The sequence below is a fragment of the Chaetomium strumarium genome (assembly GCF_033439665.1).
Source record: "Chaetomium strumarium strain CBS 333.67 chromosome Unknown B0T15scaffold_7, whole genome shotgun sequence".
NCBI lineage: Eukaryota > Fungi > Ascomycota > Sordariomycetes > Sordariales > Chaetomiaceae > Chaetomium > Chaetomium strumarium.
The window spans coordinates 788,155-812,971 of NW_026944435.1; the positions used below are offsets into that span (position 1 = coordinate 788,155).

Sequence of the window (24,817 nt, forward strand, 5' to 3'; positions counted from 1 at the left end):
GCGAGACTGGCAGCTAGATAAAATAGCATTGCTATTGCGGAACAGCCTGTATGAGAGGCGAAACAGTACTGTTCTAGGTAATAAGTACGCCCATCAGATCTTTTAGCGTCGATATCCGCAGGTACATACCAGGTAGGTTCTGTACATACAGTACCGAAACGCGGGGTAGTTGCCTCCGTGGGTAGCATGACCTCAAAAGTCAGAAAACACGCCGCGAGCTTGGCGCGGCGGCACGTGCTCCAAAGGGGCTGGAGCTGATGGTATTGTATTGTACCAAATGTTAGTACAAGCCGGTTTTGCCACCCCGAAGCCATCCTCTCGACTCCTACGCTCTTTTAACAGCGGGTTCAATACAGCCGTGGATTCAACAAAGCCGGCGGCCCCGCAACGGAGATTCGGGCAGATACAGTCCATCTTACCTCAGCAGGTATCAGTACTCGTAGTTACTGTTGAGGCGGAAACTTCATACTCGCTATCATACCGCAAAGCATGGAGTCGCCTCGCTCGCCCAAGCGACGGCGGATTCTTTCCTCTATCAACCCGCCTGAACCGGGCGCTGAGGACGACGACCCGAAGCCCTACAAGCGTGATCGCGCAATCTCGCGCGATAGATCTGCCCCTCGAATGGAGGACTTAGATGTAGGGAAACAACAAGCGAAAGCGGCAGAGCACGACACAACAATGCCGCGGCCCACTAAGCTCCGCTTCAAGTCTAGGTCCTCCAGGTCGCGACGGTCACGACGCGAGAGCGAGGCGGAAAGCGATCCTGATGACCGTCGCCGCCGCCACCATCACCGGCGCAGGTCCCGGACCCGATCTGGGGACAAAAACGGGCGCGACGACTCCAAAGAACGAAGGCATCGCGACGACGACGACGACGCAGATAACCGTCATCACCGTCACCGTCATCACAGGCGTCACCGTCAAAGTCACCGTCGCAGACGCTCCCACTCCCCCACACCCGCACCACACGCAGACCCGGAACCCGATCCGTTCCAAGACCCGCCTCTCACCCCGGAAACCGCCTTCCGGGAATCGCTTTTTGACGCCCTTGCTGACGACGAGGGCGCCGCGTACTGGGAATCCGTCTACGGCCAGCCCATCCACATCTACCCTGCGCCCGGCGCCGGCGACGGCAGCGCCGGTGGTGGCATGCTGGAGCGCATGACCGACGACGAGTATGCGGCATACGTGCGGCAGAAGATGTGGGAGAAGACGCACGCGGGTCTGCTTGAGGCCCGGGCGCGGAGGGAGAAGAAGCGGGAGGAGGAGAGGAGGCAGCTGGAGGAACGAGAGAGGGTGGCGCGGGAGATTGAGAGGAGCTTGAGGTTTGGCGAGGAGAGGAGGAAGAAGAGGGCCTGGAAGGAGAGGTGGCGCGGGTATCTGGAGCGGTGGCAAGCGTGGGAAGAAGGGGAAGGGAAGGAGGCTGGGGTCGAGGGGATACCCTGGCCTGATGGGGCCGAGAGCGGCGGAGGGAGCGAGGGTTCGGTCTCGGGCGAGGCGGTCAGGGCGTTCTTTGTGAAAGGCATCGGCCTGGAGGAGTTGGGAGAGAAGGAGTTTGCGGCGGCGCTGAAGGAGGAGAGGGTCAGGTGGCACCCGGATAAGATGCAGCAGCGGCTTGGCGGCAAGGTGGACGAGAAAACAATGCGGAACGTGACGGCTATCTTCCAGATCGTGGATGCATTGTGGAATGAGACCAGGAAACATCGTGCCTAAGCATTAGGGAGAGGCATCGATGGTCCGGGTCTAGTCGCTGGGTTGATGGGCGGTAGTGTAGTTCTCAGTTCTCTTCTTCTCTCTTTAGCAAGCCTCTTCAGTACTACCTTCAAGTTAGGTAGAGTGAGATGCTGGCGCCACGACGCCTAGAAGAACCGACTGAGATTGACCACCGGTCCGAAGCAGTGCCATTCTGGAGATGGTTAAGAAAGTTATAGAACCCAGATTCCACGGAAGTCGTCTGGCGCATCCATCCACTGATGAGCACGATTGCCTGCCCAACGTCCTGGAGATGCTGAGCAACATGTTCATCGGCTGTCGGCAAAATCGATCTACAAACGTCCGTCTACCTATGTACTTGTACGTACAATAGGTACATCCTCTACTAGTACAATACTTTACGGGAAGCCGTTGTAATTACCGTACTTGGTGGGGTCCATCAGACGGGCTGACGTCACTAAAATGATCATGCAGGTAGAGACGGTGCGGGTGATGCCAACTGCTTCAACTGTTATGGGCTTGAATTCTGGGCCAACTTGGAGCGTTAGAGATACTGAATTGAGCCCGTAAGCTCTGTATGTGTGAGATCTGATACTCCTAATGTGAGATGCCGATAACACATCCGATTTTGTCGTCACGCTATTTAAACAATCCCAAGAAGCCAAGTGACGCCACTTGAGCATTAAGCCTTAGTACCCGCAATCCCATCTCCTCGTCACAATGACGGACAACTTCGTCATCTCCGGTAGGTAAATCGTAATATCATACAAAAGCCCAACATAAACCCTTCCAAAGGAATTAGAGGTTCGCCAGCACTGCGGCACCGCCGAACAATGCCCCGACGGCAACAGCAGCAGTCTGCATCGGCGCGCCGCCAATGCTTGTGGCGGTGCTCGCCGACTCGATAGCCGAGCTGATAGACGGGTTGATGCTGGAGCTGATAACTGACTCGATCGAGCTACTAATGCTGGCGATCTCCGACGAGAGGGAGGCGGCGGCTGAGCCGGTCGCAGTCGCGGCGACCGACGACAAGCTCGAGAGGACGCTGCCGGCATCCGAGGTGACGGAGCTGACAAGCGACGAACCCTGGGACTCAATGGACGAGATGACCGACGAGATGGCCGACGAGAGGTCAGTGCTGCTGGACGTGGACGAGGCCGAATTGGCGGTCGTCACAGGTGTGGTAGTATCCTGGGCCTGTGAACATTTTCTGTATTAGCTGTCTGTCCCTATTAACAGCCGACGGGAAACAGAACATACCGAAGCCAAGGCGGCAAAAGCAGCGAGCAGTGCGACGCAACGCATTTTGAAAACTGGTAAATGTCTTTTGGTTGGGAATATGCGGGAAGTTGTGAGTCGGTGGAGTTCTCAGACGAGGAGCTTCAAGTCGGTTTTTGTAGTAGGTAGGTACTGGTAAAGCGAAGAGGGAGGCTGGAAGACGCTTTATAAGCGCTCGGATTCTAAGACACGCACGGTATTTGTATCGGGGTCGGGGCACAAATCAAGGCACGAAACGGGAACATGTACGCGTAATGCCAGGCAATCCTGCCCTTTCCTGTCACAGCCACACCGATTGCAATAGCGGGGATACCTGCAACGTCATTCGGGCTGTTCAGCAGGCCCCGTCTGTTTGCCGACTCCTCTTGGGGCGACCACAGTGCGACGCCAACACAGCGGGATAGAAATAGTCGGCCGGCCAATAACAGGTAACCAGTTGTGTAACCGTTAGCTCGTATTTTGTACCTAGGTAGGCTGTTCGTTGAGGAAGCTGTAGCCGTGCCGAACCGGAGTACTGTAAAGCTGCAGAGTCTCCAGAAAGTCTACCTTCGTAGTCACTGCCCAATGCTCCCATCCGACTCGCACCCAGGCGAAGCGAGTCCAGCTGTGCTGTAGTGAAGACCTTGTCTCAGCTGCCTTCGTGACCGCCATGGCAAACTCTGCCACATATGGCTCGCCAGTTGCCTGATTTGTGGTTATGCAAGAAAGCCAGCCATCGGTTTCTCAGCCGTCAACCCCGCAAGCAAACCTTGCACAGTGCAAGTCCCAGGCCACTATGACCTCCAGAATCCTCTCGAGCCTTTTGGAACTAGCAACTTGAAGTCGACTGAAGTCATCCAAGCACACTAAGATGCGGCCGGAGGCGATGTGGGTCCGGGGTTCGTGTATGATGTCATATGGTCCGAGCAACGTCCGGTGCTTCCGTCCGGGAAAAGGTACTCGAAACGCAGTGCTCCAATGACTTCCAGGTTGTTTGTTGAGGTACTCAGACTTCCCGGTAGGGCGAGATGCCTTTCTTGAGCTCCTCGACGATCTCGGCTGCATATTCCGGGCTGCTGGTGACAAAGTCGTACCTCTTGCTCTCTGTTGATTTATACACAACCAGCTGTTGCTTTGGTGAGCGCCTGACCAGAGATCTGTACAGCGCTTGTTTCACGTACCTTGAAGTTTGTTGGATGCTTCCGGGAGACCTTGCAGCCCACAACGTTGCTGAAGTGGACCGTGGTCGATTTCCCGTCCACGTCGGCCAGCTTGCCGCCCGAGGCGGGCATGATGTGGATGTACTCGCCGTCAATGGCAAAGAGCTTCTCAGACAACAGCCGCATCGGCTGCTTCCGCCAGACTGTGTACTTCTTGTAGTTGGACCCGACTCCTAGCTCATCCTGCTTCAGGACCTCCTTCGCCAACGGATGCGTCCCCAGGAGTTTGGTCCTTTTCGTCTTGGTCCAGCTAGAATTGTCGCTAAGCAGAGGCGGCCTGGGAGAGGAACTGCTAAGTGATCCGGCCATGAGGGGTCCGTCGGTAGCGAAGCGACGCCTGTAGAGGTCCAGGTCGGTGACGTTGCCAAGTGATGCAACTGTCCGGTCGAGCAACACCACTGTGCCGGAATGTGGAAGCTTGAGGACATGATTCGCCTTGTCCAGCTGCCGCTTCCTGCAGGCAATGTCGAGAACCTCGGCCAGCCAGGTGTCGGTGCTCACATCTAGCGTAATCATTTGGCCCGGAGCAACATCAGAGGAATGGATGTGAATGCGCAGGAGTCGCTTCTCGCCCCGGGAGGGAACATTTGCAGGCTGAGTTGATTGGGGTGTGTCTGCAAAAATGGTTGTATTCGCGCGGTATGCCGTGTTCAGCAGCGGGTTCTCGCGAGGTTGCGCGGGGGGAAGCATGCTAGCATCCGGCCGCGGTGTGTTCCGGGGCGTGAGGTCCTTGTCGTCTTCTGCCGCAGCCGCCTCCTGCTCAAATTGCGGTGTGTTGCGTTTATTCTCCTCAAACTCCTCGGGCGACGCCTGGACTAGCGCGAAGATGTCGTAGACCTTGGAGTTCGAGCGCGCCCGTCCGGCCTTGTTATTCGCTGTGGTGAACGAAACCAGCCCCTTGTTGCGGTCGAGGGGCGGGAAGTCTTCGTCGACTTCGCCGTCCTCTTCGACCATGCGCAGTGTCCACCAATTGACGTTCAGCTTGTCACTAGGAAGAGGAGGCTCTAGTTTCTCCTCGTTGTAGCGCCAGAGGCTGAGGCCAATCAAGTCCGCAACCGTCACAGGCCTGTCCCCTCCCTCGCCTTGGTGGACTGTCCGGCGAATAAGGACCTCAAATGGTTTGGAGGGCGTCGTGGAAAAGGGAGCATAGATTCGAAGCATGACAGGGTTGGGGTCGCCCTGCCCCGACAGGGAGGCAAAACTGTCGAAAGGGAGCGCAGGTTTGGTCTTCTTCGCGTTGAGGGCAGCGGAGAGTAAGCTCTTGGGCTGTATTGTGCTCAGAGGCCGAATGGTGCTCATAGGCCGTGGGGGCGGCAGCTCTCCCACAGAGATCTGCAGCGGAGCAGGCATGGCCGATCTGCGTATCGTCGATCGCCTGGTGAATTCACGAGGCGGAGTGCCCACTACTTGGTCTCGGAGGGACCCTTGATTCAGGGGGTTCTTCACGGCGTCCAAGATCGATGCGGAATCAATGCTCTCGATGAACGCCGAAGACATGTCGGAAGCGTCGGAATCGTCCTCCTCTTCCTCCTCGAGGGGGTCGCTACCCTGGCGCTTGATGCCCTCGGTAGGCTCCGTGTTGAGCTTGACAGATAGTTTGGCAGCACGGGCGGCAGCAGCTCGCGCGGCCTCTCTGTGCTTATGGAAGGCCGATGCATCAAACTCGTTCTCTGACGATACCTCGCTGCTTGTGACGGTGTCACGCCGGGCTCTCTCCTTTACTGTTTCCAATGCAGACTGCGACCCCCTCCTTGCGGCTGGACGGGGCGATGAGAGAGCGGTCTGGCGGAGGATAGACGACTGCAGCGGCGAGGATCCGGAGCGATTCCGCACAGGCATCTTTGCAAACTTGATCTGCTGAGCAGCGCGCTGGTCCGGCTCATCGTCGCTCTCGTCACTGAGATCACTGCTGTCATCTTCCTCCATCTGCTCCCTGCGCCGGCGACGCTTCGTTGCCATGCTAGGGCCGACGGTGTCCGCGGCACTGCCGGGGAAAAGACCGGCTTCTTCTCCTTCGTCTTCGAGGGTTAGACCGGGACGTCGAGGCGCCTGGAAATACTCAGACGCGACTGCCGTTGGGATCGGGGGCGAGTGAGTTCGCTTAATGAGAGCCGGGTTCGGGCGCCACCCTGTAGCCTTGAACGGAGCCGAATTAAGGAAGCCCTCGTTCAGGGTGAACAGGCGCTCCCCTACACCATCGGCGATGTCATTCAGGTAACTGGTCCGTAACTGGTACAAGACCAGACTGGGAATGGTCAGAACTGCGATCATATGTCTGGACGCGTGCGAAGGAGCGAGTGGGGAGTCATACTCTTCGAGTTGGATAACCGACATCCTGTCACATCCAAAGCAGTTGCTGAGAATCAGGGGTTCGTCTCGCACAGCTAAGATCCTTCGGCTTGCACCTGGTTTAAATCCGCTGAGGAAACACGTAAAGGGAGGAGCTGCTCGGGTCCGTCTCAGAATCAATTCACGTTGCCGATAAGGGAAATCAGCAAGCGGCGGCGCGGAGGAGAGTTGTGCTATGTCCCAGACAATGAACGCAGGAACGGGTTGTGGGCCGCAGCTACCTAGGTATTTGAATAAGCATTGTACCTACCTAGGTAGGTAGTCAAGCCTTCTCAAGAACAGCCCAAGAGCCTGAAAGGAATATGAAATTGAAATGCTGACACCACTGCAAACACAATCGAAGTTGGAGGTAGCCCCCCCACGTGCCCCTTCGAGATAAGGGAGCGGCCGACTGCGAGTTGGGTGAAGCGGTTGCCGATCTGTCAATGCCGCTTGAAAGAGTGGGTCATACCCGTACTGTCCTTACCTTGTATCCGTATAATACACGTACAATACATACATCCATACATCCATGTATCCATACATACTAGAGATAGGTAAGGTACCGGATCATGTCCATACAATTTTCAACATCTTTTCTTACCGAGTTTTGTGAATGGAAGGAATAAGTACAGATCCAGTCCGGTAGAGAAAGCTGGAATGTCATTTACCTCACAGCTTGTTCCTTGCATACCTACCTAACCTAGTACATTGGTACCATACAAGTCTTTGAGACACTGGTAAGCCTTAGGTTCTCTGATACTGTATCGTACATGTAAGCTCATACAGTACCATACACAATCACATGGATCATATGTCTTCCTAGGCTAACCTATCGATAAGAGCCATCATAGGCCACTGGCACGGATCTTCTTGGCACTTTCATCAGACATCAGACAACTCCCCTACGCCGGCCACATCTTATCTCTGGCAAAGATCCAGCACTTGCCGCAAACGATCTGATCCGGTGTAGTGCGCCTAAAGCCACGTGTCAACAGTCACAGTCATGGGCCTAGTCGACTATTCGGATTCGGAATCCGAAACCGAAACCGTGGGCCAGCAAGCGACTTCCGCAGCGCCTGTACCTTCGAAGAAGCATTTCCAGAAGCTCCTCGATCGCTCGTCCGGCTCTGGCAAGATTGTTGTCAACCTCCCAGCAGCAAGTTCTACCACCGATAACAGCGCCGATGATGAGCGGCCGCCCGCAAAGCGGGCCAAGATAACCGGTGCAAGCAGGTTCAGCGGCCTCAGCTCATTCCTGCCGCCACCCAAGAAAACCGGGGCCGCCGCACCTGCGGCGTCAGAGAGGAAGCTAGGCACAGCACCCGCGCCCGGGGTACACTTGCGGACGGCCGCCGAACCGGCATTCGTCCGACGTGGTAGCGGGACCGACCTGGACGACACAGACGATATCGATGGCTCCTCACGGTCGTCTGACCTGAACCTACGCCCTCCTACTTCGAAAGGCCCATCAATACCCGAAGGCCAAAAACCAGAAGAGGAGGTGAAGCTAGTTGGTAAGCCGTTGATGTTCAAACCTCTGTCGGTGACCAGGAAGAAGACGCCGGCGAAGAACAAGAAGACAGAGGCCGTCGCAGTCGCAGCCAGCGCAGCCGCCGAGGCAGTGGCTCCGCAAAGGGGCTCGCCCAGCACGGTGACGGTTACAGCACCAAGCACAGAGCCGCCGCCGCCGAAGAAGAAGAAGGTTTCCCTCTTCTCCGTGGCCGATGACGAGCCAACTCCAAACACCGCCAGTACAGCCCCCGTAGCAGACAACTACGCACCCATGTACCCCACCGGTCCCGGCGCCTTCCAAGAAGATGATGAAAGCGACGTAACCTCTGCATACCCAGTCTACCAGCACCATCCACCTTCAACCCAAACCCAAGAAGAACAACAACCACAGCCCTTAACGTCCCTCGCCGACGGCCTGTCCGCGGCAGCGCGGCGCGAACTTTTTGGCCGCAACCGCGGCGGCGCCGATGCCGCGTCAATGCTGATCCCGCCGAACGCAAAGGTGATCAGTTTCGACATGGAGCGCGAGTACGCGCACAACGAGTCGCTGCGGGCGTCGGGCGCCCAGCAGGCGTACAATCCGGTCCGGTCGATCGCGCCCGGCAAGCACAGCCTGCGGCAGGTGGTCAACATGGCGCAGAGTAACCAGAGCGCGCTGGAGGAGAGCTTCGCGCGGGCCAAGAGCAACCAGCGAGATGCGGCGGGGCGGTATGGGTGGAAGTAGGTCCGTGCTGGGTATGGGGCGGTTTTGGGTGTGCTGCGTGTAGGCTAGCGGAGGAAGACCTGGCAGAGGTTGGAGAATGATACCCTGGTGTATACCTATATACAATGAACCTGATATAAGTGCTGATTTGCGTCCTTGTGTGTGCCTCGTTTTCGCCACTTGAACGGAGCGCTTCAACATAATATGTACAACACATGACTGAATTGGCTTTACAGTCGCGAACAAGGTGTGAGATCTCCATTCTCCATGTGGCCCGTTCAAATTATTTGTTCCATGCATGTACGTAAGGTAAGGTAGGTAATGCACCATCAGCATGTCTCAACCTTGGCCGTCTTCCCCTTCCCAAACATCAAGAAACCCCACTCGCCCCTCGTAATAGGCGAGATATCGTCGTACCCATTCGGCGTCATGGGGCCAACCCTCTCCTCCGGTTGCTGCTGGTGATGCTGCGGTTTCCTCGAACCATCACCGTCGTCATCCGGATGTCGATGATCCCCATGCAGCATCCCATCGATCGACATCCCGTTGTTACTGTCGATATTATCGTCAAAACTCCAACGCACGTCGGCAAACGATTTGATGGCGCTGCGCGGGCGAGCTGTCAGTTGCTCCTCCTCTTCGTGCTCGCCGTGGCCCTGTTCTGTAAGATGTTGCTGTTTCATGTTGGCGGACTGCTTTCCACCATTGCCGACCGGCTTATCGAACGTCGTTTGCAGTTTGAGGGCGGGTGATTTCCCTGGGGGGGCAGGGCGTAGCTTGGGTGTTGTGCGCTGCATTTCGACCCGCGGCGCGTCATCTGATTGGAGATCGTCTGATTGGGGCCAGTCAGTTGGGAAGGTAGCTGTCGTTGGGGGGTCCGGTGGTGGTGATGGTGGAGGGTGCGGAATCTCGGTCACAGCCGGTGTTATTGTCGCCGGGTGGGAGCGTAGGGGATGGATCTCGACGGCCGCTTCGCCGTCGTGCATTTCGCGGTACCAAGCTTCGTACTCATCGAGCTGGGACCCGTCGTCCAGGCCAATATCAGTACTACCGGACACAACGATCTCCTTGTCAAGGGCGTCCACCAGATCGAGAATATGGGTTTCAGTCCGCTGCCCTGATTCTTGCGGTGGGGGTTTGGGTCCTTCAGCCGGTCGAGGTCCTGGTGCCAACATGCCCATTCTCTTGGTCGACAATGGCTCCGCGTCCGTGGCATTCACATCACCCTCGAGAAGCGGCCACGCCGGAGCAGGATCAATATCGTTCTTCACCCCACTTTCCCTCTCCTTTCCCCCGTATGCCCTCTCATACATGCGGCAAACCTCAGTAAGAGAAGCATCACTGATTGGATCTAGCCACCGGTAAGCAGCCAGGAGGGCACTCTTTCGTACTGGGCGGCGACCGTTGGCGAGAAAGAGGCGTCGTAGGTCGTCGACGGCATCTTCGAGGCGGCAAAGCACGTTGGAGCGTGCGTAGGCTTGCAGAGCTGTGCGAAACGTGTAGAGGTGGTCGAGAGAGAGGAGGGTGAGGTGTTCCGACGAGAAGAGTACCTCGTTTTGGGCGGTGGACTTCAGAACGAGGTCGGCTGGGAGACCAAGCGTCGAGGGGGAGACTGCTTGGGAGAGCCAGCGAGGACTGTTTGATGTGTTAGAAACCTTGGGGCTAACATGTTTGGCAGTTCAGGAGAGCATACTCAAGTTTGAACTTCCTTGCCGACTTTTCTAGAACCTGGGAGAGGGCCTTCTCTTCCCGTGGACTTAATGGGTGGGCATAGACGAGTCTCAAGCCAAACCGCGTCGAGTCTCGTACCGAGGACTGTGACACTGCACTGTTTCCGTCGGCCCCTGATAACGAGGACATGACCGTAAACGGGGTAGCTGGTGTCACAGGCACGCTTTCATATGCTGTTGGAGTCGTAGGCCACCGTACCCGGTGACTGAAGGTTGAATCGGAAGTCGACACAGATGAGACCGTCGAGGCCGAAGCTGCGGAAGCCGCGGAAGCCTCGCTAAAGGCTGGTGATGCGGTATCGTTGCGGAACTGATCCAAATGGACATGCAGTATCCTCTCACGTATCTGCGCATCTCCTGAGAAGTTTTGCCGGACAAGCTGTTTCAAGGCCCCTAACCGTGAAGTGGTAGGAAAGGCCGGTCTCGACAGTGTGGCGACGGTTGAGGCGGGCACAGAGCCAGGAGGAAATGTCGGGGAGGTGATCGGCGAGGTAGGCAGTTGGTAGTCCTTCCGAACCACTAGGAGCGTGATATGTCCCACTTTTCTCCCCAGCCGCTTGGAAGCATATTCGAACGCCTCGTTGACCGGGCTGGGGAGATGGTGACCGTCTGAAATAGAGGGACCGGCTTCAAGCGGCGAAGAGATGCGGCCCCTGAGGCACGGTGTGGAAGACATGATGTCTACAACACGGCCGCAGGCGAGCCGTACAGACTGAAAGGATGGACAGCCGGAGGAACAAGCAGAGGAAGTGGATGCTTTTGAAGTCCGGGTTCCAGGTCAACAGGTGCCAAGAGAAGGATGGTTTGTTGCGATGCAGTATGCAGGTCGATTCGGTTGGCCGCTTGCCTGGTGGACTCAAAAGATTCAAACCAAATCCTCCCAGATGAAAACTAAGACAAACATGCCGGACTTAAGTGAAGCTGCTGCATCTCGCATCTGAGGGCTGTTTCAGAACCTCGATCCGGGGATGCAGCCTGGGATGGGAAACATGCAGTGAATTTTCTAAACAAAGAATGAAACAACGACACCAATAATGAAAGGGGTAAGTGCCCTTTGCCTAACGCTGATAAAAAAAGGTTGGGCGGCTACTAGCCTCCGATGTTCAAGTGAAAGCAAAAGAGAAGAAACAAGACATCTTCTATCGTGCCTGCGTTTCACGTCGTTGCACAAGCATTTGCCCAGGCGGGCGGGTCTTCCAAAATAAACATACATACCTCGTCCCGCGTGGTGCGGTGAGCACAAGATGCAGCTAGGCCATGCTGTTGACCAACGAACTGCCATGCAAGCTGTGTGATGTGTGATGAGGACCTGGGAAGGCGTTGCAACGCACAGGGGTAGGTCGGCAAGCGAGACCTTTGGTGGTGGACATCAGCCGAGCAGCCTTCGTTCAACCTCCGAGTCACCTCAATTGCCCCTCTACAGGTCAGGGCAACAATGCCTTCGTCAATCAATACGGATTCTAGTATAAGTTAAATCCGTATGGACCTGATGCACGTTTATAAGGGACGCAAATCCTAAAGACATTGACTTCTCGCATGATGAGCCCAAGCACCAGTCCAAGACGGCATCCCGCACACTTTGAGAATTTCCAGTCTCAACCGGGCTGGAGTTGCCTTCAATTGTCAGAATGCGTAATGGGCCTTCTGCAAACCTCCAAGTTCCTCGAAGGAGGACTCATCGAACGAAGGAAGGTTGCTTGAGGTGGGCAGGGGTAGGCGGCTAACTCTCCGTCGACCTGGGGGTCACACCAGCATCAGCCAATCAGCTTATGCGGGGTGGTAGAGCACGGACCACACCTCAAGCCTTCCGTGGCCGGCGGCGGCAAACAACCAAACCCCAGGACGTGCCGAGCCAACGACATCACAGCGAGATGAACGGGGAGTAAATAGTTACCAGGAGTTCTATTTTCAGTATTCTTGATTGCCGATTCCAACTTTCTCTGCTCTATCTGGCAGACCCTACCCCTGATGAACTATCAGATACAAATCTACTCCCTCCATGGGTAGCTTACAGCGGCTGAGGGGACGTCCACGCGCGATGAACCTATGAAGTCTCAACCTCCCAGGCATTAGTAGGTACCTTAACCCCGAAGCTGATTGCACTTGAAATACAAGTCACAACACAGAGTAACTAAGCCGATGTCAGCCGCCATTTTGTCAGTCGAACCCATGCCATGGTCCCCATACCCGGCATCCAGCCGTCTATGAGGAAAGTCCGCAATTGTGCAACCTAGTAAACAATACAGTTATTTAACCCCACCCAAACCAAGCCAACCCAAAAGCCTTCCTTCTATCCCTTTCCCAGATCCGTGATGGCTCCATGAGAACGAAGCAAACCGGAGCAAATCCTTCTTCACAACCTAGGACCGAGGACTGACAACTCAACGCCCAGTCCCTAACCTTTATTCCCCTCCCTGACGCCGCTCCCAAAGGCGAACCATGCCTTCCATTTCATGCGATCGTTGATGTAGCCCGTACGCCAAAAAATGCTGCCCTTCCCAGTAACTAGGTAGCTTCCCCTTCCGATGTAGTTGAAGTAATCCACTAGGTCTTTCCTCAGGTTGCCGTCGTAATTCCATGGCGTCGTGATGTCCGTGAGAGCTTGTTTCGCGTTATTCTCGTCCTCTTTTCATACATCCTTTTGTCTGTAACCGTCCCGCCGTCGTGATGTCACCAAGACCATCCTGCTCCAGGGTGGGCCAGGCGATTCCTTCCAGTGTGCGGGAAGTGGGGTCATCAGCCGGCGGTGATGCTGGACGCGATGCTCGAGTCGTCGCTATAATACATACCCGAGCCGTCTTCCTCCAGTTCGTCCACGACAACGAGGCTCGCCACTGACTCCATGACACCTACCCCTCGCTGTTAGCCCTGCTTTCTATGAGGTGTGTTGGACAACTACTTACTCTGATTGAGTTGGATATACTCTTGAGTCTGTTCATCTTCCACCGGCTCCTTTAGGTTGAAATACCTACTGCACTGCTTGATGACTCGCTGCAGGCCACTGATCGACCGCTCCGTCACCTCCGCGTTCCGGACAACATAGTTGTCGCGTAGGTACCAAAGACATCTAATGCCCAAAATCCTAGCTGTTTGTCTGACCTTCTCGGCCAGTTCTCGTGCTTCCTTGAGCTCATCGCCGCCGGGCAGCCGGGAGATCCGATGCTGGAAGATCTTTTCCTGCAAAAACAGCTCGGTCTCCTCAACGATCGACGTGTCAAAGTATCCCAGCAACCCGGGCGCCCAGTCGGGCACACCGTCGAGACCAGCCATGATCACTTGGTGCGCTGTCTCTCTTGACCGCTCTCGAGGGCCATCAAACGTCTCTCGTGCAAATTCTAGAAACGCCTTCCCTTCGGGATTCTGCAAGGATAAGCACTGCTGCGACACGTGCTTGATCAGATCGGCGATTAGGCGTGCGTCCCTTGCCTGGCGGCAGAATACCGACCCAGCCACGCGCAGGTAGGGTGTGACGTTGTGGGCGATTTGCCCCGTGATCCTATGCACGAGGGTCTGGAAGACCGAGACTTCCATCCGGTCGCTTTGCTTCATCAGGTTAGCAATTATGGAGTCGGTTCCGGCCGGGTTCTGGGCGATCGAGATGAGCCGGTCGATGAAGATATTGACCGGGATCGTGCGAGGGCCCATTTGGTGAATGATGTCGGTCTCTGCTCTTGTAATGGCAAATGGCTCGCCCGGGTCGGTGGCCCTCTTGACGCGGTCCGCAGGATGACTTGCTCCTGTGGGCTGCCCGTTCGCGTTGTATGTCAACCGTATATTGGCGAGGAGGTAATCGAGAAGTGAAATGATCGTCTCGTACGACGGCGGACGATTGGGCAGCCTCCTGGAGACGACCGCGACCATTCTCGCAAACTGGCTGGGCAGGTATGGCTCAGCATTGGCGTCCGCCCACACGATCCATAATAGCCACCTGAGGAACTCTGGCTGTCCCAGGAAAGCCGCTAGCTCGTGGCGGCCTAGCTTGACAAAAGACAGCATGAAGTCGAAGACTTCGGGCCATGACCGCAGGTTGGCCTGGAAATGCTGCCATAGATGCTCCATGATGCGAACCATGCCTGCGATGACGCAGGACTCGGGGTCGACTTCGCCCATATCCTCTCCGTCCCCTTCTTCCGGAGCTGGGATACCGTACTGCGCCGGTACCTGTGCTTTGAGCCACTGGACGATCTGAATTACGAAGTTAGCTGTCCCCTGCCGAACATCCTCATCGATGTTCCTCTGCAGTAGCATTCGAAGCGCGAACGTGTAGCGCGAGAAATAGCCGTAGACAGCAAGGCCGCACTGAGCGCAGCTCTCACACATGGCTTGAATCCGAGTGAGGAGATTGTAGAAGTCGGGAACGTCCTTTGTTCGCGACGCGATCTGGTCAAGATGGCTGAGAGCCATTGTCAGGGCCTGCGTCTCCATGGCATGGTCCCGAGAACATCGGCCCGAGTTCAGGTTCTTCAGCTGAAACAGAGCCAAGCAGACGAATTGGATCTGCGACGGATCGAACAGGCAATGCCGCCGGAGCAACCACGCGTTCTCCTCCAAGATGTACTCTTGGATGTCGTCCGGGATCTTCACACGGAAAGGCATCGGGGACGTGGAACGCTGAAGCAAAGCCTGGTTCTTGGCGAGGGATGATGCCCGCTGATAGAACAACATGTAGGCGCTGTACTGTTTCTCGTATATCGCGTTGCTGGCAAACTGGGGCTGGTATTCCGGACCACCAAAGCATGAGTTCGCCATCGATGCCGGATCCCATGTGGTCACCGTCTCATCATTGAATTCGACCCACGTTGGCGCTTCGCGGTCTGTTGGCCGTTCCCGAATGTACGAGTAATAGTGGCCGGATTCAGCCGTTCCGGTATGAACAAGGATGCCGACCAGCTCGAAGATGTCCTCGGGCTGATCTTCGCCAGGATTGCTCAAGTGATCGATCGTATAAGGCCGCATGTCGATCTTGTCAGGAAAGGCGAAGTAGTCGTTGATCTTACTCCGCTGCATGGTCCGGAGGTTGAAATCGAACCGTTTCAGGTGGAAGATCAAGTTATCCGGAATGTCTTTGAGGCAAGCCCTATTCGTTGCGGTTAGCAACCACTACCTGCGGCACTCGAACCATACCGCACTGACCTCTTGACAGCGTCAACATGGCGGTCACAGGTAGAGCATTTGTACTTGTTATCTGGCCTCGGTCAGTACCTACGATGCGCGAGCCTTCGCTGGGGGAAGTGGCGGGAAGTACGCACCGCCTTCCATGATTTCGCCATCGACGTATGCCTGCAAACTCTCTTGCAATGAGCTCTTTCCTTTGATGTCACACTGAATGGCTGAAAATGGCTCAAGCCTTTCGGAGACGTGCTCGCACTCCTGAGAGCGGACTTGTTGCACAAGCTGGCCGCCGTAGAAGGATCGAAAGAGGTTCTTCTCTCCACTTGTGAGAAACTGTCCCTCCCAACGGTCGAACAACAGATTGTAAAACTCGTCAACATCCATTTGGACGACGACGTCAATCTGCGTGTCCTCGTACGTCTTGATGCTAGCGACGCACTCCTCAGGGCTAATGAAGTGCCGGACACTGTCCTGTAGGAACGCAAAGAGTTTTTGCGTCTCAAACAGCAGATTCTGAGTGTAGTCGCGATCTCGGACAGTGGCTTGGAGCATGAACTGGCGGAAGTCGACGTTCATGAAGAGCTGGGTGAGAAGGGAGTTGAAGTAGCAAGTGTTCGATAAGTTCCGCAGACCCGGGTAGCCGCACGGAGCCCTGACCGCTTTCGCCCTCTCGAACTGCTGGGGAAGCTCATACGAGTATAAGTCTGCGGGAAGGAGGTTAGCCTGGTCGGCCTGGTCTTCACCCGTGCGCCATTACTCACCTTCTTCCTTGGGATAGACTGGCACCAAGTTGTCCATGTCCTCAAGGAGCCACATGAACTGCGTTGGATCATCTTTCACCAGAGTGAAGATGATCTCCAGAAGCCAGCTGCGGGTTTGAGGACTGGTAATCGGGTGGCTTGGTTCGTATTCCCTCACCGTCTCGTTGCGGGGCGGGAAGAGGTGCTTCCAGAATATCTTCCTAGCAACGCCGCTGTTTCACGGTTAGATCATATGTCGTTGCATCTAATGACGTATTAGGGTATAGGTAGGATCAGTACGAACCTCTCCGGAAGGATCTCCCGGCTGACTGTCTCATCAGTCGCGCATATGATGGCATGAAGAAGCCGGATGAGACCAGCTGCGACTGGGTCCGTGTTCGCAGGCTTAGTGGGATCCTGAAGACATCGAGTTAAACCGAGTGACAACGAAGGGCATCAATTCCGACACCTACCTCTGTGGTCGTGTAGCCAAGGAGCACGTCGAACCAGTCGTCAGAGAGCTGTTTGAGATTAGTGATCTCAGACTGCGTTTCTTGGAGGGCCCGCAGCATGTCGAAGCATAAATCGAGGACCTCTGCAGAACGGCTTGCGTCACCAATCGCTGGCCTGACTAGCCGTGAAACTAGTGGCCAGAGGAAGTCTCGAAGGGTTGTGATTGTTTGGTCCACCTCTTGGAGACTTTGGGAGGCGGATTTGTTAGATTCGGATACGAAAAGGGAGGAATGGACACGGGATCTGTACCTTCCGGTCTCGTTGACCAGGCAAGTTCTCTGCCGGATGAGCAGTGCGGTATCTTGCCTGATGGTGGCCCTGGGATCGTTGTGCAGGAGGTGCTCAAGCAAGCGTGCGGCTTCCGGATGGGCGCGGAACGCCGACATGAAGACTTCGCTCAATGAGCACGACTCCAGGATAGCGTGGAGGCAGAGAGGAGCATGCCTGGTGGCATCCTGCGGCATATCGGACGATGTGGCCAGGGACAGGATAGCCAGGAGGCGATCCAGCAACTGGCTGTCCAGAGACTGGGCTGCTGAGACCGGAAGTTCGGGATCTGGGATGTCTGGTATGAGTAAAAGGTTGAAACCCGAGGGCTGTACCGGGGCGGGGATACCTCTAAGTAGAGAAACGAGAAGGTCCACAAGGGCAGCACCGAGCTCAACCTGTCGCTCAAGATTGGGGCATTGCCCGGTAACCTGCGGGTCGGAGAGCGCAGGAACAACGAGGGACATCGCCCGAGTCAGACAGTCTTTACGCAGACTTGGACTTCCACCCTGCCCCGGGGCTCGCTCACTGACTGCAGACCTGGGTCGGTGGAAGCCCAGGTACTCTCGTAGCGCATGAACCGCATACAGTGATTTGAATGGCTGACCGAGCGGGAACGTGTCCAAGTAGGAGACAGCGGGGTCGCCAATCGTTTGAAGAAGATTCTCGTCCGCGGGAAGTTTCACCAAGAAGCCAAATATCTGGTAGAAACGGTCAGTAATATCATCCAGGCGTCCATCGGACAGGCGTCCTCACCTCGCGAGCGAGCTTTTCTTCCAGAGATAGATACTCCCATAGCTCCTCAAAGTGGCTCAGAATCTCTATTTCCACCGGAGACGCACCTATGCGAATCTTTGGTGAAGCAGGCGCCTCGGATTCCTTCTTGACAAGGATGATCCCGTTGTGGATCTGGAGGTCTTCGAGAGATTTGCAGATGTCGCTTTCTTGGGGGACAAAGGGTCTCCCGCGGTAGTAGATCCGGTAACTCTCGAAGCCTGTGGCTTCCCTCAGACTCGCCAGCAGTGAGGCGGCGGTGTTGCGCTTGCCGATATTCAGGGGCATGACCGTGGTCTGCCTGTCACCGTCAAACGACTGGTACTTCAGCTCGGCTGACTCGCCTTCAACCTCCTTCGGGGACTCCAGAATAAGAGATCTCATATCCGGAGCGGAGAACTCTGGCTTGGCCTGATGCAGTTGGTGGAACTCTCTCAAGATGGCCAAGGAGCGGATGAAGAGGAGCTCCTGCTCGTGAATCTGACTGTCCGTGGCGACTATCACCATGGAGTCGTCGCCAACGCTATCATTTCCATCCGCGAACGCTTTGAGCCTCGAAGCCGCCGAGGATAGTTGCCGGAGACATCGGCCAACAAGACCTAAGTGTACTTTGCGAGCCCTGAATGGCGAGAAGGACTGGACTGACCGGCTTTCGATGTAGACATCTTTGACCAAGGTTTGTATGGCCCGCTGTTCCACCGTGCCGGCCGGTGCATACAGGGCAATCCGCCACAACAATTCAATCCCGGAACAGCTGGCACTGCCGTCGTCTTCGTCGAGCGCAATGCTCGCCGGGTCGTTGACCAGCGGCATGATCCCTTCCCGGACGAAATCCAGCGCACCCTGGCAGAAGAGCTTAGGGTCAAGCGTGGGAAGATACTCTGCGAAACAAGCCGAGGTGAACGCATTCTCGCCCTGACTCCGCTTCATCGCCGTGGTTAGCATCTGCCATGCAACGTCACGGTCCTCTTTGCAACCCGCTTCAGGACCAACAAGCAGGTTCCAGAGCTTCGGTCCAAGGTTGCTCATAATCGACTTGGGCTCATGGAGTATCATGGACATGAGAAGCTCCTTCCGGGGCCCGTTCTCCGGCCCACTGATTACAGCCGAGAAGCCTGCAGCCTTTGCGACAGGGATCGCACTTTCGAGCTCTTCGATCAAAAGCCTCGTTAGATCGTGCTCGGCGAGTAGCTCGCGCAGATCTCGAACATGGTAAAAGCGGGTCGCCATTTTCAGGACCCAGAGGCTGCCCCTTGTGCACGGAGACCGTTGCGCTATGTCATTCAAGCAACCGCGGTAGATCTTCCACCGGCCTTCGGCGCCGGGGCCGTGGTTCAGGATGCCGTCAAGCTTCTGAATGCCGAACTGCTGAATATCTGGATGCGCTACCGGGGATTGCGTCCCCAAGCACGACGACTGCCGAATCAGGCGAATACACAGATCAAAGGGGGCCAAGTCGTGGTGAAGCGTGTCCGGGAACTTCGTCAGAGCTTGCTTCAGCAAGTGGTCGCAGAACTCTCGCATGGTGGGGCCGAAGGCTTCCACAGGCACCGTGTTCAGCTTCTGGAAGAAATATGTCAGGGCCGGGCGCGGAAAGAGATTGGCTATCCGGCCGACCATGCGAAGTAACGCATCGGATACCCGGGGGTCTTGCGTCGACGTGACCGTCTGCCAGAGGGCGTCCGTGTGCGCATTCGTATATGTGTTTGAGATCAGCAGAAAGCCAATGACGTTGCTGCTCTCAAGTGTGATCTCCGGGTGACAGCTCGGGCCCAAGATGTAGTTAACCAGCCCGGTCTTTAGCAAAAAGTCGGCCACGTAGCTCCACAGCGTAAGAACGGCCTCCGTCCCATTTGGTTCCTGGTTCATGCGATAGATCCCAACCAGGTCATTGCACATGGTACTCACGGCCATGACGCGGAGCTGCATCTGTCCAGACCTGATAAGTCTGACAAAGTGTGTGAACTTCCAGTGGTAAGCCATGGCCTCTGGAATTAGGTGACCCGCGACGGGCGGGTGATCTTTAACGTGCTGCGCGATGATTTCAGTAGGGACGACGCCACTCGTGGCAAGACATGCCTCATATATATCTGTTAGGCCCTCGATGAGGTTTGCCACGCCGTCCGAGGAGACCCGATTGAGGTGCTTCTCGATAACGTCCGACAACATGGCGCTCATGGTGTTGAAGAAGGCATAGTTGAGCGACATGCCGTGCCGTACAAACTCGGTAGCAGGGCCGTGTGTCCGGCGCAAGCCGTACTTCAACACGTTTCCCGCGATGAGACACAAGTTCCCCAAGTGGTCGGTGACCTCCTTTGGAAACTGGGAAACGAGACGACGCTCGGTTAGGGCGAGCTGCCTGACGAGTGCGAGTCCGCCTCCTTGAACCGCTGGAAATTTCTGAAAACGGTCGACCATCGCTGCAAGTTCCGCCGGATAGCTCCAATCCTCATCCCCACGCTGCAAGTGAGAAGCGTGGACTGCCACCTCCTCTCGGCGCAATAGTGCCGCGAGTGCTTGAACATAGTGTGGCGATGCACGAGCCTGCAAACGTTCCTGGTCGGATAAGGCTGTGCTCCGTAAGATCTTGAGGTCAAATTCGATAAAGAATGCAGTCAATTCGGAAAATGACCTGTAAAACGCGAAAATGTCTTGTCGCAGGTCCCTGGACCGGGGGTAGGCAACTCTACAACAGGATGTCAATTCCGATATGATGCCACGAATCGCAAACAGCAAGAACTTACTTTCGGTTCACCATGTGCATGACCAACTGGGACACCGGCTGCCACATGTCCCGGTGTGTGAAGTACGAGTCCTCCACGGCCCGAGGCGAAGCGGCCCTGACAAAGAGGAGATATCTGTCTATCCACTCAACAAAGCCGCGGGACACTTGTTCGTCTGTGGCATGTTAGTGATTACCGCCCGCGGTCAAATGATGGAGGAGGGCATAGGGCATAAGGAGCTTACGGGTCGGCAGATACTGTAACAGCCTCAGAACGGTCTCTGTGTATGACTCTGTCGCGTCGTGGAATGGGAAACTGATTGTCGGATCGTAGATAAGAGACCGTCCTGGAGCATCCATAATGGTGATAGGCTCCTCATCCTCGAAATCCCCGTCATCGTCCCCATTCAGCGAGATGACCTCGACTGGTGGACTTCCGCTAGCCGACCTCGAGGAGGCGGGGGTGTCCGCCACGCCATCATTTGGCGGCATGACAGCCTCAGGTTCCTCGACACTAGTCCGGACAGCATTCGTCGATGTTGTAGACGCGGTTGAACCAGAGCCGTTTGGGCACGGGGATGGGGGGGACGAAAGAATCGGCTCGAGTGGCCGCAAGGGTGTCCGGACATTTATGGTGACGCGGCTGGAGCGCTGTTCTGGAGACGGCTCCGCGTCGAGGGGCCTCTGCTCAGGCGTGGTGGGAATGACGTATTCCGTATCGATCTTCATGACAGAATCGCCCCTCAGTTCTGGCCCCGGCGTCCCCGTCGCGGGCAACCTCGGGGAAGAACGCACTGTGTCGACGGACTGGCTTGGTGACTCGCTGGCCAGAGATGTACGTCGCCGCTTCCGAGAGGAAAGTTCGCCGTCGTCGAAGGGATTAGGGCGGGTTGAGCAGGGGGGCTCAGACGAGACAGCTCGTTCTTTCGAAGGGTCGGCTGCTATTGGAGCTTGGGTCCGAATTTGAGCCATCGGACTTTGCGCGAAGGGCAATGTGGAAGGCCGCTATAGCTCCGCAGACGGATGAGCTCCGCTCGGGGAAGCTTGGTAGTAGCTTCTTGATCTTGCCAGTTATTAGCATGTGGTGGTGTTTTGTGATAGGCGCATGCAAGTGCAAGTACGGGAAGGTGGGGTGGATGGTTGCTTGGATGATGGCGTTTGGAAAAGCCACGGCGGGAGGCCCAAAGCTTAAGGTTCCGCTTTGGAAAGCTCCCGTCTCTGGTGGGACGCGTTCCCTAAATAAAAGCGAATAAAAGCGATAACGTGAATTGAAAGGCCACAGAAGAGGGGAAAATGACACCAAACAGCGTGCCTGGTAACAGGGTAAGGTGGAATCAGCACTGTATTGCGTGCACACTTCTGCCTCGAAGCTTTCTTGGTGTTCTTCCGTTTCATCTAGTTCTTTGGTGCTCGGGTCTGGAATAAGGCGGGTGATGTGGGGAGTGGAGGTGATGTAAGTGCGGGCTGGCGGGATGGAAGCGCCCTTCTTCGTGGGCCCGGGCACCAGGCTGAGTGCAAGCTCCAGGAGGACTGAATCGCGGGGCCAGGCTCCCCTGACGACGGGATCGAGGAATCGATCTCGATCTCGAGAGGAAGAAGACTGTACATACCTAGGTACCTTAACGGGGTTATCGCAAAGCCGTAAATTGTGCAACGGAGAAAGAATAGACTAGTCTCATGCGGAAGATATGATGATAATCCACAGCCTTGACCGTTTGAGGCTTGAGAGCATGGCCTGTCGGGTGTTGCAGTGGAGAGGAGTGAACGGAAGAGAAGGACAGGCTGTGGCAATGAAACTACTACCTTGAAGGGCACCTTTGGGAGAGGGCGTGAGCAGCAAAGGGGGGCCAATGCGGGGAAGGGGGGTGTGTGCTGAAGTACCTAAGGTAATGGGCCTGCAGCTGATTGTGAAGGCACGGCTCCCTCCCATATAGGTAACTAAGGTCCCATATATAAGGTACAGGGCAGGGTGTAATAAGATACTCTACGTACATACATGCGTACAAGACAATGGAAAAATGCTTCAGAGGATGCCGCGATGCAATGCCCGGTCGTCTATAATAACGGTATTAGCATAGCAAGTCCACTATCCCCATCTCCTATACGAAGTGCCATTCAGTTCCCTGCGATCTTCGCGATGTAGATGATCTTTGGTGTCGCATGTGATAGGAGCATACAAGGTACTGAAATCCTATCTGGGGTATGCATGTGCTGTACTGTACTGTACTGGAGTACTATATGTACATCGTACGGTTTCTAGGGAAAGACCAAGGACTTGTAGTGCCTGCACCATGGGGCCGTCCGGAGCATTGCTAAATGCCACCACTGATATCTTGTAGCCCGTCTAAAACCAATAGCTATTAGGCAAGTTGGCTTCTGCACCCATTACACCATGAAGGAATGTCCGTAAGAAGTTTTGATCGCGCGCTAGCAACACACCTGGTGGGGTCTTCTAAGGGCGCAGGGAATCATTCTTACAAATACTACCTCCTAATAGTACTGTGTCGGTGTCGGTATTGAAAACTTACTTTCGTACAGACATAGGGTACCTACCGTACATAGGTACAATACCTGTCACATCCTTTGGCTTCTCGGTCTCCATAGGTTGCTTTACCTCTACTAGCTCATGTCAAAACTGGCCTGAGCATCAAAGATAACTGAACATTAGGTACACGGGACATGGGCGTCAATCCTTAGGACTGCAAAGTGCAAACACTGCAGAGCGTAACTCGATACCAGCGCCTGTCAAGAGACAAGCCGAGCTACCAGCTGCGCTGCCATCCGGAAGAAGTCCAAGCTTATTTCGTAGCGGGTGGCCGGTAGTTTGCCAGAGACGGCGTTTTATTAACCTTCCAGCTGTTGGCAAAGCTAGGTAGTCTCACAAACCGGTTTCCTAACGATACAGCCATGGAGCGCAAACGGATCGTACACACGCTAGACACGCCCTACTCTGCCATCGAATGGTAAGCACTCTGCCTGATACCTATTCTACAGTCCCCTTCTCTGTTGTCTTCTCTCTGTGCCCCGCGTACTGATACTCAGCGATAGGCCGCAGATCAGCCAGGAAGACCAGGATGCCATCCTGGAGCTCCTCTGTCAGTGAGTTCTGCTCTCATTGTCGTCGCTCCGTCATGTGGAAATCCATCTGACAACATACACGCAGTCTTCTGGCTCCGCTTGGAGCCCATCGAAGATCCTTCATCCCGGCATCCAAGGGCAAGCGGAAAAGGGTCAAGAAAGCTAGCGGCCCAGAAAGCTCTTCCGCAGCAGCTCCGGTTCCCGCTGCGCCCCCAGTGCCTGAGTTGGCCGGTTACGTCGATGTTGGGCTCTCCAAGATCTCTCGTACCTTACAGATCATGTCCGACAAGGACAAGCTGGTTCGATCTTCGGAAAGTGCGGCATCAAAGCGGGAAGAAGCAACGACCGGGGTAGAAAGCAGGCCGTACACTGTCGTCTTTGTGGCTCGCTCCGGGCAGTCTTCGGCGTTCCACTGCCACTTCCCCCAGATGGTGGCTCTTGCGGCTGCGTCACGGTCGCCGGACGAAGCTGTCAGGCTGGTCGGTTTCTCGAAGGCCTGTGAGGAACGGTTGAGTGCGGCACTCGGGATTCCGCGAGTTTCTAGCATTGCGCTCCGGGAAGGTGCCCCGCAGGCCAAAGGCCTGGTCGACTTTGTACGTGAACACGTCGCATCGATCGAGATTACTTGGCTCCGGGAAGCTCGGTCTGCCAGCTTCCTCGAGACCAGGATCGATGCTGTTCCGACCAAGGTTGGGACTAAGAAACCAAGGCTCTCTTGAGTCAGTCCCCCATATGGGCATTCGGCTGCTGAGATGCACCTCGTGAGGGAACAGTCTGCCCAGGAACCGTGCGTGGCTTGCGGGCGGTTCCAGATGCGGCTAGCGACTCGCATTGCGACATCGACATCGATGGGCGCATATCCGCTGGCGCCTCCATGCAGCTTGGACAAGTCCAGCAGCGTGGCCATGTCAACACGATTAGTCGAAGGGTTTTAGTTCCGCCCCGTTGTTTGAGCACCGTCATGGCGGCTTGCAGTCGCCGTGCCTCTGGCGGCGGACCGGGATTTGAAGTTGACGCCGCCCGCAAAAGGAAAAGGGGGGCCGGGGAGGAAAAGAGATCGCGGCGACAGGAGCGCCCAACTTCCCCGTCGAGGTGCCATTCGTCCACAAACCTTCCTTCAGGTGCATAGGAGAATCAACAAA

At 55.7% G+C, this 24,817-nt stretch overlaps 7 protein-coding genes across 7 annotated transcripts; 3 read left to right on the forward strand and 4 right to left on the reverse strand.

The window, feature by feature from the left end:
* The first annotated feature begins 249 nt into the window (after positions 1–249).
* B0T15DRAFT_542111 (uncharacterized protein) lies at positions 250–1,997 on the forward strand. The gene has a single exon (XM_062869908.1). The coding sequence runs from the start codon at positions 490–492 to the stop codon at positions 1,714–1,716; it is 1,227 nt and encodes a 408-aa protein (XP_062717933.1). The 5' UTR covers positions 250–489; the 3' UTR covers positions 1,717–1,997.
* A 499-nt stretch (positions 1,998–2,496) lies between these two features.
* On the reverse strand, positions 2,497–3,264 carry B0T15DRAFT_294638 (uncharacterized protein). The gene is made up of 3 exons (XM_062863746.1): positions 3,244–3,264; positions 2,977–3,176; positions 2,497–2,913 (listed from the first exon to the last, which is right to left on the reverse strand). Exons 2-3 carry the CDS (start codon positions 3,019–3,021, stop codon positions 2,515–2,517), a joined length of 444 nt encoding a protein of 147 aa, XP_062717934.1. The 5' UTR covers positions 3,022–3,176; positions 3,244–3,264; the 3' UTR covers positions 2,497–2,514.
* A 715-nt stretch (positions 3,265–3,979) lies between these two features.
* Positions 3,980–6,928, reverse strand: B0T15DRAFT_561720 (stress-activated map kinase interacting protein 1-domain-containing protein; the record flags this gene model as incomplete). The annotated part of the gene is made up of 4 exons (XM_062870560.1): positions 6,505–6,928; positions 4,215–6,438; positions 4,155–4,184; positions 3,980–4,099 (listed from the first exon to the last, which is right to left on the reverse strand). The coding sequence occupies exons 1-4, from the start codon at positions 6,525–6,527 to the stop codon at positions 3,980–3,982; spliced, it is 2,397 nt and encodes a 798-aa protein (XP_062717935.1). The 5' UTR covers positions 6,528–6,928.
* A 413-nt stretch (positions 6,929–7,341) lies between these two features.
* On the forward strand, positions 7,342–8,876 carry B0T15DRAFT_542114 (mitotic checkpoint regulator, MAD2B-interacting-domain-containing protein). Its single transcript, XM_062869909.1, has one exon. It carries the CDS (start codon positions 7,528–7,530, stop codon positions 8,758–8,760), a length of 1,233 nt encoding a protein of 410 aa, XP_062717936.1. The 5' UTR covers positions 7,342–7,527; the 3' UTR covers positions 8,761–8,876.
* A 38-nt stretch (positions 8,877–8,914) lies between these two features.
* Positions 8,915–11,308, reverse strand: B0T15DRAFT_294680 (uncharacterized protein). The gene is made up of 2 exons (XM_062863747.1): positions 10,433–11,308; positions 8,915–10,374 (listed from the first exon to the last, which is right to left on the reverse strand). Exons 1-2 carry the CDS (start codon positions 11,143–11,145, stop codon positions 9,069–9,071), a joined length of 2,019 nt encoding a protein of 672 aa, XP_062717937.1. The 5' UTR covers positions 11,146–11,308; the 3' UTR covers positions 8,915–9,068.
* A 1,897-nt stretch (positions 11,309–13,205) lies between these two features.
* Positions 13,206–21,569, reverse strand: B0T15DRAFT_404545 (uncharacterized protein; the record flags this gene model as incomplete). Its single annotated transcript, XM_062865257.1, has 12 exons — positions 13,206–13,318; positions 13,373–15,546; positions 15,603–15,654; positions 15,719–16,285; positions 16,343–16,554; positions 16,626–16,738; positions 16,795–17,020; positions 17,084–17,390; positions 17,451–17,802; positions 17,858–20,561; positions 20,620–20,773; positions 20,843–21,569. The coding sequence occupies 12 exons, from the start codon at positions 21,567–21,569 to the stop codon at positions 13,206–13,208; spliced, it is 7,701 nt and encodes a 2,566-aa protein (XP_062717938.1).
* A 1,935-nt stretch (positions 21,570–23,504) lies between these two features.
* Positions 23,505–24,394, forward strand: B0T15DRAFT_514213 (uncharacterized protein; the record flags this gene model as incomplete). Its single annotated transcript, XM_062868102.1, has 3 exons — positions 23,505–23,560; positions 23,646–23,696; positions 23,761–24,394. The coding sequence occupies 3 exons, from the start codon at positions 23,505–23,507 to the stop codon at positions 24,392–24,394; spliced, it is 741 nt and encodes a 246-aa protein (XP_062717939.1).
* Between the last annotated feature and the right edge of the window lie 423 nt (positions 24,395–24,817).

Coding starts and splice junctions, on each gene's coding strand:
- B0T15DRAFT_294638 (XM_062863746.1), bottom strand. CDS start 3,021: ATGCGTTGCGTCGCACTGCTCGCTGCTTTTGCCGCCTTGGCTTCG. Junction 2,914..2,976: donor CTTTTGCCGCCTTGGCTTCG/GTATGTTCTGTT, acceptor AAATGTTCACAG/GCCCAGGATACTACCACACC.
- B0T15DRAFT_542111 (XM_062869908.1), top strand. CDS start 490: ATGGAGTCGCCTCGCTCGCCCAAGCGACGGCGGATTCTTTCCTCTATC.
- B0T15DRAFT_542114 (XM_062869909.1), top strand. CDS start 7,528: ATGGGCCTAGTCGACTATTCGGATTCGGAATCCGAAACCGAAACCGTG.
- B0T15DRAFT_294680 (XM_062863747.1), bottom strand. CDS start 11,145: ATGTCTTCCACACCGTGCCTCAGGGGCCGCATCTCTTCGCCGCTTGAA. Junction 10,375..10,432: donor GCAAGGAAGTTCAAACTTGA/GTATGCTCTCCT, acceptor CACATCAAACAG/TCCTCGCTGGCTCTCCCAAG.